The sequence below is a fragment of the Barbus barbus genome (assembly GCF_936440315.1).
Source record: "Barbus barbus genome assembly, chromosome: 1".
Lineage (NCBI taxonomy): Eukaryota > Metazoa > Chordata > Actinopteri > Cypriniformes > Cyprinidae > Barbus > Barbus barbus.
In genome coordinates, this window is record NC_136729.1 from 19,727,309 (window position 1) to 19,745,195 (window position 17,887).

At 39.6% G+C, this 17,887-nt stretch overlaps 1 protein-coding gene across 1 annotated transcript in view; it reads right to left on the bottom strand.

Annotated features, from left to right (window-relative positions):
• Nucleotides 1–15,110, bottom strand: part of LOC306871356 (integrin alpha-11-like) — a gene marked incomplete at its 5' end in the record, with an annotated part of 53,638 nt that extends 38,528 nt beyond the window's left edge. Inside the window, 2 exons of the mRNA XM_079419207.1 lie at nt 6,695–6,806; nt 15,062–15,110. Of these exons, the coding sequence (XP_079275333.1) occupies nt 6,695–6,806; nt 15,062–15,110 (161 nt within the window). The remainder of the gene's footprint in view (nt 1–6,694; nt 6,807–15,061) is intronic.
• Between the last annotated feature and the right edge of the window lie 2,777 nt (nt 15,111–17,887).

Below are 17,887 nucleotides of genomic sequence, written 5' to 3' on the forward strand. Positions count from 1 at the left end.
AACTGCTGATCTACTGGGATTTTCACGCACAACCATCTCTAGGGTCAGAGGAGAATGGGAAGACTGGTTAGAGATGATAGAAAGGCAACAGTAACTCAAATAACCACTCATTACAACCAAGGTATGCAGAATACCATCTCTGAACACACAACACGTCGAACCCTGAAGCAGATGGGCTACAGCAGCAGAAGACCACACCGGATGCAGCTCCTGTCAGCCAAGAACAGGAAATGGAGACTACAATTTGCACAGGCTCACCAAAATTGGACAATAGAAGATTGGAAAAACGTTGCCTGGTCTGATTTCTTGATTTCTGCTGCGACATTCAGATGGTAGGGCCAGAATTTGGTGTAAAGAACATGAAAGCATGGATCCATCCTGCCTTGTCTCAACGGTTCAGGCTGGTGGTGGTGGTGTAATGGTGTGGGGGATATTTTCTTGGCACACTTTGGGCCCCTTAGTACCAATTCAAGATTCAAGATTCAAGAGTTTTATTTGTCACATACATAATTATACAGAGTATAACCAGCAGTGAAATGTAGGTCAGGTCCGCTCCAAGGACAGTGCAATTATATAGTATACAAATATTAAGAAGAAGTACAAACATAAAATAAAAGATAAGATAAAATAAGATAAGATAGGATAAAAAATATAAATATAAATGTGCAGGTCAGTATGTTGTTGACAAATAGTAATGAGAGGAATGTGCAAAAAAATAATGTGCAAAAAGTTGTACAGGGTATTTGAATAGCAGCAATATGAGGTAGAGAAAAAATTATGAATAGCTTGTTGATATGGTGATATTACATGGTAGAGAAAAATTATGAATAGCTTGTTGATATGGTGATATTACATGGTAGAGAAAAATTATGAATAGCTTGTTGATATGGTGATATTACATGGGGTCAAGTGATATTATGACACAGAGTTAGAGTTTAGGAGCCTGATGGCCTGGGGGAAGAAGCTCCTCCTAAGTCTCTCAGTTTTTGCCATCAGGCTACGGAAGCGCTTACCAGATGGTAGCAAAGTGAATAGACAGTTACCAGGGTGATTAGAGTCCTTGAAGATTTTACCAGCTCTACTTTTGCAGCGTTTGAGGTAGATGTCCTGCAGAGAGGGGAGAGCAGACCCTGAGATGCGCTCAGCTAAGCGCACAACTCTCTGTAGTGCTTTGCAGTCCTGATTGGAGCTGTTTCCATACCACACTGAGATGCACTGAGTCAGTACACTTTCTATGGCCCCTGAATAGAAAGTTTTCAGGATTGCTGGTGAGACCCTGAATTTCCTCAGCTGTCGCAGATGGTACAGTCTTTGCCTGGCTTTCTTAACCTGTGATTGGATGTGTGTAGTCCAAGTCAGGTTCTCGGAGATGTTTACGCCGAGGTACTTGAAGCTACTCACCCTCTCCACAGGGGTCCCACTGATCATAAGAGGAGTGTAGGGCTGCTGCTGTCTCTTCCTAAAGTCCATGATCAGTTCTTTAGTTTTGCTCACATTCAGAGAGAGACAGTTGTCCTGGCACCATGATGTGAGTCTCTCTACCTCATCCAAGTATGCGGTCTCATCGTTGTTGGAGATGAGGCCCAGAACCACAGTATCATCAGCGAATTTAACAATGGATGTGGAGCTGTGAGAGGACACGCAGTCATGCGTGTAGAGAGAGTAGAGCAGGGGACTCAGGACACAGCCCTGTGGGGCTCCTATGTTCAGAGTGATGGTGTTTGAGGTGAACTGGCCAACTTTCACCACTTGAGGTCTGCCGGTGAGGAAGTCTTGAATCCAGTCACAGAGTGAGGAGTTTAGGCCGAGGTCAGTGAGTTTAGATGCCAGCTTGATGGGGACTATAGTGTTGAAAGCTGAGCTATAGTCAATGAATAGCAGCCTTACATAATTCCCATTGTTGCTGTCCAAGTGTGTGAGGGAAGAGTGGAGAACGTGAGAAATGGCATCGTCCGTGGATCTATTTGGGCGATAGGCAAACTGAAGAGGGTCCAAAGTATCAGGGATGGAGGAGCAGATGTGGCTCTTTACAAGTCTCTCAAAAACCTTCATGACTATAGATGTGAGGGCAACTGGGCGATAGTCATTCAGGCAAGAGGGTTTATTGTTCTTTGGCACAGGGATAATGATGGATTTTTTGAATGAGGTGGGAACCACGGAGGTAGCAAGGGACTCATTAAAAATGGAAGTGAACAAACCAGCGAGCTGATCGGCGCAGGACCTCAGAACACGGCCGGTTATCCCATCAGGACCGGCTGCTTTCCTGACGTTCACTCTCTTTAGCGCCCTCCGAACCTCATCCTCCGACACGGTGATTACAGGATCATCGCTGCTCTGCCTGCTGCTTCCTGACGCGCCGCCGTCGTTGCCATCGAAGCGGCTGTAGAAGATGTTTAACTCGTCGGCCAGCAACGGATCTGCTCTCACCTCCGCGGAGGATTTGTTTCCGAAGTCACAGATGGTCCTCAGTCCCTGCCACATCCGTCGAGAGTCGTTGAGCTGGAAATGAGACTCAATTCTCTCTCTGTATCTGTGTTTAGCGGCTCTTACTGCGCGTCGGAGAGCATAGCACGATGCTTTGTACTCGCTCGTATTCCCAGACAGAAGAGCCTCATTGTAAGCGGCAGTGCGTGTGTTAACCGCGGCACGGATTGTTCTGTCCACCCACGGTTTCTGATTGGAGAATGTCCATATCGTTATTGTTTCTGTAGCTTGCTCGGTTAGCGTGTTTACGAAGCTTAATGCTACATCCGTGAACTCGCTGACGTCAGAAGAACTCGCCCGGAACATGTCCCAGTCGACGTCATCAAGCGCCGCCTGCAGCATAGCCTCTGAGTGGGAGGACCAGCGCGTCACTACTCTCTGCACCGGAGGTTCCTGAACGAGCCTTTGTTTGTATCCCGGTGTAAGAAAAATTGTGGCATGGTCCGATTTGCCAAAAGCCGGTAGTGAGCGGGCTTTGTAGGCATCCTTGAATAGAGTGTAGCAATGATCCAGTGTGTTTGGTCCTCTAGTTGGACAGGATACATGTTGATAAAAGTTCGGCATGACCTGCTTGAGGTTGGCTTTGTTAAAGTCCCCCGCGATGATAAAGGCAGCGTCAGGATGTTTGTTGATGTAGCCGCTGAGCACATCGTGAAGTTTAGACAAAGCCAAGCCGGTGTCCGCCTGTGGTGGAATGTACACAGCAGTAACAATGATCGATGAAAACTCCCGGGGCAGATAAAATGGGCGGCAAATAATGGAAAGATGTTCCAGATGAGGCGAGCAGGAACGCGACTGAATGGAGATATTCCTGGGATCACACCATTTCTTGTTGATCATGAAACATACTCCTCCACCCCTGGATTTACCGGCCTCTGCTGTTCTGTCCGTCCGAAAGACAGAGAAGTTATCACTCGGCATTACAGCAGTGTCCGGGACCGAGGACGAAAGCCACGTTTCTGACAAACAAAGGATGTTGCAGTCCCTTATGTCCCGTTGGAAACTAATCCTGGCTCTAAGATCGTCCATCTTATTCTCCAAGGATTGGACATTAGCAAGAAGAATGCTTGGAAGAGGAGGACTGTGAGCCCTTTCCTGAGTCTGACTCGAATTCCAGCGCGCTTCCCGCGGTGTTTCTTGGTCCGTCGCCTCGGGGGGTTATTGTTCGTCTCCGTGTTCCGAAGAATCTCCAGAGGCCACGCAGGATTCGTGGATAAAGTGTCCTGAAGCAGGTTGGTGTAGCGGTTTCCAATGTCCAAAAGTGTTTCTATGTTGTAGGTGATCAGTGCCGACGTGAAATGTGTAAAAAGAGAAAGTAAAAGTAGGGAAAAAAGTAGGTTTAAGCAAAGTCTCAGTGGAGCGACCCGCACGGCGTCCGAACACAGCGGCGCCATCTTGGGATAGAGCATCGTTTGAGCATCGTTTAAACGCCACAGCCTACCTGAGTATTGTTGCTGACCATGTCCATCCCTTTATGATTACAGTGTACCCATCTTCTTATGGCTACTTCCAGCAGGATAATGCACCATGTCCCAAAGCTCAAATCATCTCAGACTGGTTTCTTGAACATGACAATGAATTCACTTTACTCAAATGGCCTCCACAGTCACCAGATCTCAATCCAATAGAGCACCTTTGGGATGTGGTGGAATGGGAGATTCACATCATGGATGTGCAGCCGACAAATCTGCAGCAACTGCGTGATGCTATCATGTCAATATGGACCAAAATCTCTGAGGAATGTTTCCAACACCTTGTTAAATCTATGCCACGAAGAATTAAGGCAGTTCTGAAGGCAAAAGGGGGTCCAACCCGGTACTAGCAAGGTGTACCTAATAAAGTGGCCAGTGAGTGTATATATATACTGTATAAATTATTTTATTTATCTATTTTTTTTTTGAGTCCAACGAGTAAGTTTTACAGAGGAACTTAATGCATCCCCTCAGAAACAAGTTTCCACAGACCCTAAGTCAAGTATAATGTCAAACAATTTGAGGGCAAGTGACTATGTCTCAAGCCTCAGAAACAAGTCTCTATGGACCCCCATCAAAACAGTCACTACAATGAATATATAGTGTAGGTATGCTGCACTGAAACCTGCATGAAAAAGAACTTGAACTGTCAGAGTGAATGTATTGTGTGTTATCCACACTGAAAGGATTCGGGGTTGTGAGAGAGGTGAGACACAGCTAGACTTCATTCATTTCTTGGACTAAACATTCTCCTCTGAGGATCTGACTGCGCTAATCAAGACATTTCCTGAGTCAAACTGTGCAAGAGCACCAGTACACACATGCATAAGTAAATAGCCAGCAGTGTCCAAAATGTTTCCCCTGTTCAAACGCTCTGAGGTAGCCTTACCACATAATGGTGATTAGCTACTGTCTATTGCCAATTCCTGCAAAAACCTTTTCCTCTCCTACTGCCTAGAGTCATGCCAGCATAAACACAACACACTCTCTCTTATGATCTGTCTTTCTATTGCATACACATAGACAGATTTTCACTTTCAACTGTTCGCAGCATACTGCTGTTCAAAATATACTTGTATTGTGAAATCTGATTCAGTTACTGTAATTGGGCTTTCAAACAGTATTGGCTTTGTGTGTAGTGTAATCTGTTAGTATTTGTTGATGTGCATGTCTCTAACTAAGTCTGGTTTTGTGAATGTTGTTTAAGTGCGTATTCAGAACACCCCCCCCCCCCAAATTTTTTTATAATAAAAAAAATAAAAAAAAAAACTTGCATATGATAAAATAAAAGTGACATACACATACACAAGAGCCAAGCCAGACACACATGCCACATTGAAAATTTCCTCTGGCCTGTTAATGGTTTCCAGATGGTGTGTGAATGGGGCAGAGACAGAACGGGGGTCTGTTTGGCAGCCGCTCACTTGAGAAAGTCTTTGTTGATATCACCCCACATCAGTCCAGCTAAACTGACAACACACTCACAGCTAAACTACAGACCGTGCCATTTAACTGTTATCTAGGGAATGTTAGATATAATATATAATTTTCGTGAACTCAGATAAATGGGCGAAAAAATCTCCTCATTATGAATGAAAGCAAATGAGCTGGATTCTCTTACATGCTTATATCAAACCAACATGAGTGGCACATTAACACTTATTTCAGGTGAATTACATTGATAAACAAAGAAAACATTTTTCTTTGCAGGCATACTTTTTATTTCACACACACAGCGATATAGACCTCTGGGCTGGGTTTCAGGTGAGCTGTGGCCAAGCAGACATACTGAGATGCCAGACTGGAATCAAATTGCCAAAGCAAAGAGAGATGATAATATCACAGTGATAAACGACAAAAGTTAAACTCCTTCCAATTCTCATAAGTCCGTAAAAGCACCATTGGTGGATTTTCCTTTTACAAGAGATCTAAATTTACTTGTGATGAAAACTTCATAAATCACTGAGGCAATGAGATCTACTGTTGATTTGGGAGATGCAATGATAAACAAATTCACTATTTTCTTGGACATCTTTCTGAATTACACTTCCTTCAAGACCTGGACACACAGAAACACTTTTGTTTTGCCAGTTGAATGTGAATATGACTGATTTTTCGCATAACAAAGTGCTTTTGACATCTTACATAAGTTTGAAAATACAGGGAGCATGGTTCTCTGTTTAACCTTAAAGGGAGTCTTAAAGTCTTACAGGGATAGTTCACTGAAAAAAAAGAATCATTTACTTGCCAATGTCATTCCAATTCTGTAGATTTTCTCTCTTTTATAAAACATAAAAGAATTGTATAGATAACACTTTACTTAAATTATTTATGTATAATGCATTATAAAAGGTTATTAAAGGGTATAATGCATTATAATTGTTCATAATGTACATTGTAATACATTATATATTGTAAATAATTAGAACTGACTTTAAAATGCATAGTGTAACAATGCATTAATAAGTGTTATAATTGTTATAACTGTGGTTAAAATTATTCATGAGTTTGTACAATTTATTATGAGGTTAATTACAAGGCATAATTAATACATTAAATATACTTTTATAATGCATTATACGCCTACATAAAGGCTTTAAGTACAATTCATCTTTTATGATATTTTGAAGAAAAAATCTTCTTCTGTCAGCATTCACTAATGAGGTAAACTATCATTTTAGCGGGAGTAGTTTAGGCGATGAAAGGGTACAGAAAAAGACCTAAGAAGTGCGTCTTACCACTTCTGTCCTCCAGCCATGTGTTGTTGGACAGTGTAGCCAAACTGTGTCTGCCTGGGGCCCTTTATGATCCTGTGATTTCTGGTGTCAATGTTGAAACAGTCATGGAACCCTGTAAAGAGACACAGACAAGTCAAATAGGAACCATCCACAGCATGCTTGGACATAAGGCTACATTTACTGGCAATATAGATTCTACGAGCCAAGGCGCTCCAGCAATGACCCAAAACTAAGCAAAATTGAATTGTGGCTAAACCGAGTTTCTGCCAGTCCTAAACAGTAGTTTCCTTTCGTGAACTACACTAGATGTAATCTGTATCGTTTCTAAACAACTCAAATCAAACGACATATTCTTTTTTTGTTTTTGCAATGTTTTGCACTTTAAAAAGTGGGGTTGTTGCTTGCAAGGGCAAATGCAATAATTATTTTGTCAAAACTGAGTTATAACCTACAATGAATCTGGTCTCAGTGACTATGATCTGTCATGTGATTTGGTCAAATATGCACAGAATCGCGTAAAATGGAGTGTGAAAATGTATATCGCAATCTAAAAATCAATAAAAATTCTTGTATGTAGAGTTTTTACTCAAAACTGAGTTATTTATTGATTTTTGTCTTAGTTGTGAGTCTTTCCTGCAATGTAGATGACTGAGCTGCAGTGTTAATTGGGCTTTCTGCAGGTCCTTAAAGATGTGGTCCAGAAATCCTCCTTAAATGGAAAAGAATCTATGGACACTTTGGTGTTTTGATGTTTCTCATTCAGAAAACAGACTTTAATTGTTTTGTCTCCATCAAAGTTCAAAGGTGCCTCTATTTACACATGCATGTATGGCTTCTGTTTATGTTCTTACAGACTCCCAAAGAACACAAGATCTGGGTCACTGGATTAACAAACACACTCACGGAGGTCTTCTGCTGAAAACCCTTCATAATCAGTGTAATGCTCACGGTCGTGGAAAAAGCCTGCATGAGTTTCACTGCTTGATCTGACACTCTCCTACTCTGTCAACAGACTGGTGTGGAAGATACAGGACTATAGGACCTAATTATGGATGAGACTAAACATTGAAAGCTGTCAGTCATCACAACAGATTTGACAGTCTGTCAGTCACAGAAAGCCAGCAGTAAGGAAGATACATCTGACTCACACAGCTTTTAGAAGCAGGTCCAATTTCAGTCCCAATTAAAAAACTATTTTGTCTTTTAAGTTGCTTCCTGTCAGCACCATAATTATAGCTTAACATGAAGCAAAGTCTGAGAAAGATGACTGTTTAGGCTACAGATAATAATTTTTTTAATTAAAGGGATTGTCACGAATCTGGTCTGGACTTTCTTTTACTCACCACCAGAGGTCACTCCTCCATCACATTGACTCTTGCACCACACTACTGTTGCACTTCACCCATAAACTACAATTCCCATCATCCATTGCACTGACGACACACAGCTGTCACCAATCTCACATTGCTCTGATCACACAGCTGATTGCACTGATTACACACGCTTTATAAGCCTTGAACTTCCTCTCTGTCATTGCGGAGTATTGTCTGCAGGTAACATGCTCCTAGTGTTAGCTGCCTTACCAAGCCATTCTGTGTTTTCTAAGTTTAGTTTTTGTTTATAGTCTCGTTTCCTGTTTCCCGCCCTTGTATTGTGGATTTACCCTTGTCTCACTGTTTCGGACTCTGTGTATTCCTCGTTTGGATTATTGCTAGTCCTCGTTAGGTTATCGGACTACCCCTCTTCTCAAGCCCTCTGGATATTGTTCGCCGATCGAGGACCCACGCATGCCCTTGGATTACTCTTGTGTCTTGCCCGTACCATACCCGTTTGCTGGTGTTTTGACCCTGCCTGTTGTTTTTCTATGTTTATTAATAAAAGTTTGCAAATGGATCCTCAAGTCTCGTTCACCCCGTTACAGGGGTAGTCATCATTTATTCACCTTCATGTTGATCCAAACGGGTATGACTTACTTTCTTCCGTGGATAACAAGAAAAGATATGCTGAAAAAAGTTTCAATGTTTTATTTTTGTTTCGGTTTTTGTGAGGGTCCAGTTCTGTTTTGGACCCCACTGACTGTCACTGCATGGACAAAAACAGTTGACACATTCTTCAAAATATCATCTTTTGTTTTCTACAGAAGAAAGAACTAATGTCATATAGGTTTGGAATGACATTACTAGACCTTTAAATATTCAGAGAAAGACTAATGCAAAAATTGTCAAATCGTTGTGTTTTTAATGATTTGGCAAATATTTTTTACATCAGATGCACAGTACAAAGATGGTCTTCTCATGTTAGAACATCACATGATGGCAACCCCATATCATAAAGATCAGTATTCAGACGCATGGCTCTTAAATATAAATCTAAAGCAGGTGCTGAACTTAGAAATATAAAAAAAGCTTTGATCTAAGTGTAAACACAACGGTTAATTTATCTGAGAATTACACTGAATTACTCTGTTAATCTATGCTCTGAACCCTGAACGACAGCATATGGTTGTCATATCCCTGCACACCTAGAAACTGGAAAAAAAAGGCAAGGATGCAGAAAACATACAATGGGATCTGATGAAAGGCATGATACTCTCTGGTGGCCACAGATCTCCTTACCTCCAGTTTGGCCTCTATACCAATGAAAAAATAAAAAATAAAACCGAGGAAAAACACACATCTCCTCTGGATTCAATTAAAAGAAAAAGATAATAATAAATATATATATATATATATATATATATATATATATTTATTTTCCAGCTGTCACCAGTGAAAATGAAATGAAAAGTTTATTGATGACAGTGCTGATAAGTATAATGTCTGCTACTATAGTTTCCATTCATCGTATTATATCTTGTAGATGATTGATCTTCCTCTTAGTAGAGGGGAGAGGAAGAGAAGTGAAGTGCTTTTAGTGTCTTCTCTCTCTCTCTCTCACACACACACACACACAGTCTCTCTTTTTCTCTTTCCCACGTTCTCTGTAGACAAAAGAATGAACGATGACAGGCTACTGTAGTGTCGGAGATGATGTAAAAGCATTTTTGCACATTAATCTGCTCAAACACAAGAATGCACAGGGAATAATGTGGACCACATGTTTTCCTAGCCTCATTTTTGGTCACTGCCTTTCACAGAAAGTGATGAAGAGTTCTGTGACACTGCCAGTGACTGACGTACAGTATTATTGTGAGCAGGAGAACTGTATATCACACTGTGAACAACAATGAAGGCTCATATAAAGAGGTTCAGTTTGATCCTGGTTCAAACACACAGACTTATTCTCATCAGACTTATTCAAACTTTTGAACAGTAGTATAAGTATTATATAAGCAAAGCTGTTTGTCACCTGCCTCTTGCTTTGTTGAATATCAGACAAAAATCTCTTTCCTAAAAAAGAAGCATTGGCAGAGATCAAGCATTAAATGAACTGCTTCAACTCATTTCATTATATACAAACTCAAATAGTTATATGAAACCATATAATTCACTTATATCATGGCAACATACTTTTGCACTAATTGCAACACTGTCACCCAGAGCCTTTAGATCTTATTCTGAAACATTCTCCCAGAAGTCTCCAATTATGAATAGTCAACAAAATGAGAACCTTGCATGCATGAATCTTAAAATAGATCAGTCAGCTGACCAGCGAAGAAGAAAAGCTGAATAATACCTGTGACCATGCTGGATAATGTTACCTTTTTCTAAGTTTTTTTTTAAACCTAAATTCTCTCCCACAGACATTGATCACTTTTTCCAAAGAGTTTAAATACACATTTAAGGCATCCAGTCTGTTACTGAAACCAAACTGTCCCAGACACCAGCTGAGAACAGCTTTATCCTTAAAAAAAAAGAAGAAAAAAAAACTTAAGGGAAAAAAGACTGAGAAAAAAGGGGGAGTAGAAAGGTTCTAGTTTCCATTTAAAAGCCCTAACGTGGCAGACACTTTAATATTCTCTGTAATATCAGAAGATCCTATAGAGTGGGTTTCCTGTGTGTGGATTCTTTTGCCCAGATAAATAAACTTCAGTACAGTGGCTGCAAGGGTTGTGCTCTATGTCCAGGCCAGGCCTGTGCTACTTTTGGACAACAATCAAGCTGCAGGAGCCACACCACAGTCGTACTGACAGAGAAGCACCAGTCTATGAGAATGTCCATGCATCACCAAGACTAACAATTTGCCAGAGCTTGTCAGAACCATGGCACAGTGGTCAGGATATAATAGTTTTAGTAAAGCAACATGCTTGATGCTGATTTACATTATTTATTTTTCTCAAAAAAAAAAAATGTATAACTCAACATTGGCACACAATTCAAAACAAAATTCCAGCTACAGCCTGCAGCTGCAATAGATTATGACAAACCTCTTAAAATGCTAGGACTAGGACTCTGAAACCGTGATCAGGTTAACCCAGGTCATGATTAAAATCAAAATATTTTGAGCTAGTGCTAGACCATATCTAGGGCACATCCCCCACAAACCATCCATCAAAATCTAATTCATAATCAAAACCCACATCAATGCCACCAAAGAAAAAACTACCAATACTGATTCATTACCAGGGCCTCAGTTAAACATGCAGCTGTGCACAAGCCCACATGTGACAGACATCCCCCTCTAAACATCTGCTAACCCCTCAGTCGTCTCTCCCCTCCTTCACAAATATTTACGCGAGGAACTGCCCTGATGCTAATGAGCCTCACTGATGCCCACTGGTGAGGATTATGGGCCAGCAGATTGGCTTTTATTAAACTCCACATGCCGGAAATGCATTGCTTTGAATGCTCTTCTGCTTAAGATCTCATGGGCTTTATGCTTTTACTCTATGTGCTGCACCTCAGGGACTGATATACATTCTGTTACACTCACAGATCAAGAGTAAAATGACCAGACGTTGCTCATTTCATGCTGACTTTCCAACTGTGAGCTCTGTGGTCTGGAAAGCTCATTGAAGGGCTGCTGAGAGATGGCTAGCAGGGGATGAGCCTGGTGGCCTGCGACTGGGTTTGTGGCCAAAGTAAACTATCCGTGAGGCACATGGCATCAGGAGACTGATATACACCACAGTCAGGCATTACTCACTAGCTCTGGAGTTCCTCACCCTCAAAAAAATACCCTTATTCTATAATTAGGGTAAACGTACCTATTAAGCTCACCAAAATCTACATTGAGACATTTTTAGTGCACAAGATATTGGTTTCAGAACAAAAAGTTATGTTAAAATAAAATGTTAAATCTCACACAAAAATATTTAATTTTATTTTAAATGACAAATGCATTTCAATTAAGATATACATTATTATATTCATTATTTAATTTAATTTTGTACCCTTTAAGCACACCCTTGCTCTCATTAAGCTCACATCATGTTTTATTAAAAACATTTTTATTTTAAGGAAAATTCTTAAAGAATAATTGTAAAAATATATTTTTTGAAGGTACAAAGTCAATCACAAAAGAAAAAGAAAAAGAAAAAACAGAACACTAAAATCAAGCAACATCGATCAGTTATATTCATAGTGAAGTGTCATCTAAGCACAATGTGAAGTGAAGTGAAGTGACATACGGCCAAGAATGGTGACCCATACTCGGAATTCGTGCTCAGCATTTAACCCATCCAACGTGCACACACACAGCAGTGAACACACACACACCGTGAACACACACCCGGAGCAGTGGGCAGCCATTTATGCTGCAGCGCCCGGGGAGCAGTTGGGGGTTCGGTGTCTTGCTCAAGGGCACCTCAGTCGTGGTATTGAGGGTGGAGAGAGCGCTGGACATTCACTCCCTGCACCTACAATCCCTGCCGGCCGGGGACTCGAACCCGCAACCTTTGGATTACGAGTCCGACTCTCTAACCATTAGGCCACGACTTCCCCAATGTAACATCTAGGCTAGTCCACGTTCAGCTAAGTAACACATTCAAAAATCATTATGAAACCTCTTGTTAAATGGATGTCAATGTATCTATAGTCTCTTAAGGCTGGAAAACACTACATGATTTGTGCCCCGATTTTCCACAGATTTTCAGTCTGGAGAAGCTGATGCTAGTTGGCAAAGATCAGAGCCAGTCTGCAGATTTGAGTTGACTGATTCCATAGAAAATCGATTAACTTAACGTGACAGTCATCAGTTAATATTTAAAGTCTGTTTATGAAGTATTTGCATAGACGTTCAGTGTGGAAGAGTTTAAAGAGAGCACACTGAGCTTAATGGGAGTAGCAACAATTTTTTATTAATTTCATGTAATATTTATTAAAATGGCAGGATTTGTACTAAATAAATAGTCTAGGTCATGTATTAAGTTCATACATATTTTAATATGAACAACTATTATTAACAATATCTATAAAATTATAGATATAGACCATTTCATATTATTTTAAGGTGAGATTAAAGGGTACACTACTATGAAAATCACACACACTGTGATTTTCATAGTAGTGTACCCTTTAATCTCACCTTAAAATAATATGAAATCTTAAAAAATTACAGCACTGTAAAACGACAGACCAGCAATAAACTGTCAATTTATAATATTATGGATGTAAAAGTATAATCCAGTAATGCCTGTGAAGTAAGATGTTAGCGTAGCACACAATTTTATACAGCTAGTCAGCTAACTGTGTTCTGTAGCATCTGCGCTATGTTGCTAAAACTATTTTTTTGAATCTAATGTAGGTAATTATTTCTCACATCCAAGTTCCAGGCTATAATATGCAGAAGTATGAACATTAATCTCTTAATTTTACAATAAGTAGTGAAATTTACCCAAAATAAAGGCTTAAACATCTAAAAAACGCACATTTAAGGGGCTCCTCTTTGAAAGTTGAAAGTTTTTAGACAGCTTTCAAAATGGCACATCTGGAGACCCATATCTCAGTGTGCAATGATCTGATTGACTTGAAATTATTGGAGGTAACAAACATATCAATTGGTTAAGACATCAAGTATGATAATAAATTGTTTTTTCTTTATATAATCTGATCTCAAAACTGGAAGTGTGCTTAATGGGTACGTGAGCTTAATAGGTACGTTTACCCTATTATTTCCAGAATAGTAGAAGCATCTGAGATCACAATATTTTTAGCTTTAAATCGCAATTTAAATCAGCTGCTACTAAATTTCTTTGTAATTAATTGTGACATTGCTTTCAATTTCTGAGTGAAAAATGTTTCTAAAGCATTTTTTTCAGTATTGCTTATCAGTATTGCAGATCATTTATCTGAAGAAATTGAACCAGTAATGGCATTTTCAACTATTGATTGTATCGCAGTGATCTCTATTACCAAAGCATGAAATTGCTCTGTTAATTGAATGACAGTGTGAACAGCTGAATATTTAATGCTTCTCTATGAACAGGTTGGATTTCCTGCGGTTTTGACATCATTCCATTGCAGCATTTGTCATGACTATGCACCTCACTTGCGATGAGGCATAGTGTATGTGAGTGCAGGTCAGTTTAAGAGTGTCACCCATTCAGACGAGTGTCTGATACAGGCCACATTTAAAAGGTCATAAGCCACACCATTTATAAAAAAATTAAATTAAAAAAATCTAATTTAAAAAGAAGTTCTAGATGTGGGCCACATTTAATGTGCCCAGAGAAAGGCTAAAAGGAGTACAACAGACAGTAGTATTACAGTATTGTACTAGTATAATGTTTACATTGCTGGACTTGATTAAAGTTGGCCTGCTTCACAGCTGGCTTCCTGGCAGCTGGTCAAGATGAGCTACACACTAACCACAAAAAAAGCATGTTTGCACATAACAACAAATGTTATTTATATCTCATACATATTAGCTATATATATATATATATATATATATATATATATATATATATATATATTCTCAATTATCATCTTGTTCATTTGGCAGATGGACAGACAGACAGAATTAAAGACGTAACATATGACGAGAAATGCACAGAAATGCAAATCCTTGAATATTCTGTCAAAGGTGTCATTTCACAAGTGAACTTTCATCTGGCTGCTCACCAGATCGCTCCCAGACACAGGAAACTATGAACTCCCAATATATTCCTGATAACATCGCCTTTCATTTCAAAGTATGCACGTGCTAGGATGGAAATTGGAGCAAGGGTAAACTCCAACCATTCCACAGCCAATCCAGCATCCCCATCTATCAAGGGAGTTCAGTTTAACAACGCCTGATGCTGGAAAGCAGACGTGGGAGATGCACAGCACTGGGATACAATCCCATGCACACAAATCACATCCACGGTACTTATTAAAGTTTCATCTCAAGTTGCAAAGTATTTTGTAGTATCAATGGAGCATTGCCACTTTGCCTCTTTTAAATGATTTTAATTGAAAACAGGCAACACACATACAAACTTACCTGGCATGCTCCAGAGAATCCAGAGTAGGTGGGTCCAGTAGTACTCCATGTGCGTGTGTGAGACAGAGACGTGAGAGAGTGTGTGTTAGTGTATGCGTGTGTGCGCGTGCGTAAGGATGGAATATCCTGACAGTATGCTCTCCTGTACACCAGGCTCTGATTGACTCTACTGCTCCTAAAAACACTCTATATCTGAAGCAAGGAGGAGGGGACTGTGGCCAAACTAAAAGGAGGTGCTCATTCAGCCAACAGACAGATCTTCTCTCTTTTTCTTTCTCTCTCACTTCCTCCCTCCCTATTTTTGTCTCTTCATCTGTCTGTCCATCTATGCTTAATTTGGGTCATCCAGTTATGAGCTCATGAAAATGCTTTTTGTGATGAATCTGGAAATTCAGATTTTGGGGATCACTCTACATCACCTCTACAGCAAAAACTGATCTTCTGTAATCTTCCAATTTGCTTAACATGCAGTTTAAACTGCATACGTTTGGATAGATGCCCTCCGTCTTGACTGATGCAGAGATTTGTGGTTAACATAGCTGCATGTTACCATATAAAGCCCACTGAAAAACTCTCAGCAGAACCTCAGACACCATCCAAACCACACGACCCAAGCATATAATTACAGATTATATAAATAACTAATACTGACGTTCTGGCTGCTCTAATAGTGAAATATGGCCCACCTCCATTTCAACTTGACCTTGAAAATAGCAAAACCACATTTACTAAGTTTTGGTCAAAATGAACATGCAGTGTAAATGCAATCTTGTACACTAGTAAACTACCCAACACATAATATCCTGTTTATAAATCATCATAAGACAATGGCAAATTTCCTATGAGCAAATATCTACCGTATCACTGTACTATCCACAAAAATAATAACAATATTATTGTCAGGCCTTTTGCAAATACACATATCTTGTTTAATTAATTGGATCATGACAAAAAACAAAACAAAACAAAAAACATTTTTTTATAAGATTTCAAGAATTCAGCCTCTAATCTGAAACCAAAGAGATTGTAAAACATCTGATGAACATTGAGCTGATTTGACTTTAAACATAAGTGACCAAAGAAATGGGTGCTGCTTTCATTAAGAGTACTTAAAACATCATATTTCTTTCCTTTCATCAGATGTTTCTATCAAAGCCAAGCATTATAATTTGCAGTATAATTCACCCTCTTTGCAAATGAGGCAGCTGGGAATTATGTTCTTTCAAATTCTGCAGAGGAATGTGTAGTCAAACCAGAGAGCTTGTTAGTTACTCCAACAGAATGAGACAGAGAGATATTTAGGCTATTCATACACAGACCGAACAATATAGATATCGTGAGTACACCTGAACTATGTTCTGAGTGTGAACACATCAACTGATTCATCATCTGATACTGAATGCAACAGCAGAGCAGAAGTAAACTAGGGAGAAGTAAACTTATAGTATAATTGATCTAAGTCTCAAAAAAAAGGATTTCCCATCCATACCAAGGGCCATATCAATTAAAATATAAAGTAGCTAATTAAGACTTCTCATCAAAACATATGAGGAACATCTCAGTTTCTTCTGACTCGTCTTGCAAACTTCTGTCCTCTGCTAAAACAAGCAAACTGAGGAATGAAAAAGTGGGTAAATGGATAGATGGATAGAGAAGAGGCTATTTGGTTACACAATCACAACATAAGGCAGCTTTTACCAGTATTGTGAGGTTGTAACTCATAGCTCAAGAATCCCCACTGTCAGTTTGCAAAATGTCAACAGTCAAAACAAATGATAAATTAAAGAGGAACCTGCAATTAAAATTAAAGTCTAATTCTTTCTCTCAAAAGAGGATAGGGGCCTGAGAGGGAGGTGGGTTGCTTCACTCACTGTTTCCACATGGAAGGAAAATGCTTTCGTTCATGATGTTGAGCTACTTGACCAAAATTGCCATGCCAAGAGAAGAATTCAGTAAAAAGAGAAAACGAGGGACTGACGTATAGAATGGACTGCAGAAACGAAGTTGTTTTTACTGGAAATCATACCTTCATTTCTACATGTGGGAGTCCTGAGCCCCTTGTCGAGAAGAGGTTGGAAATCAATACATATCCTCTACAGGAGCAACACTTACCTAATGACCACAAACCTTCCACCAGCAGTCGCAACTGCAAACAATTATCCCAATAACCTCCACATTACCTGCTGCATGATGTATGACTGACCATTTAGAGAAACACAAGCCAAAAAATAAAGCCAGTAGCAATCATTGTTGAACTTCATCACAGTTAAAGGTTACAATGCAAATGTCATTAGTCAACAACATCATCATGGTTGCAACTGATGGAGAAATAATGAACATGTACTCTTGTGCAAATGGATTTTGTAATCTGAAATACTACTAATAATAATAATAGTAATAGTAATGCTTTTCAGAAACTGCTCTAATCACAGGGAAATTCAACGTGATTAAATACAGTTTTTGTCCTTATTTTGAACTGTGTACTAATATAGATTGATTATTTTTCTATCAATAGAAACAAATACATTTTTGGCCATATTTTGGTGATCACATTTTCCTTTCCTTTTAGCCTGGTTGTGTTGGCAAGGACATACAGCAATGTCAGTGACAACCCTGCTGTGGTCAAACCCTAGAAGTCACCACAGTGTCAAGTGCCAGTCAGATCAAACCAAATCTGGACTCTTCGGCTGTTTCTGTATGATGTTGCTCAAAACATGGCAACCACACTCAATAATGCTGAACTGTGGTAATATCTGAATGCCAAACTCCTGCTTTGTTTTGTTGTCGTTTCTTTCCACTTCCAGAATTTAAAATAGAAACTGTCAG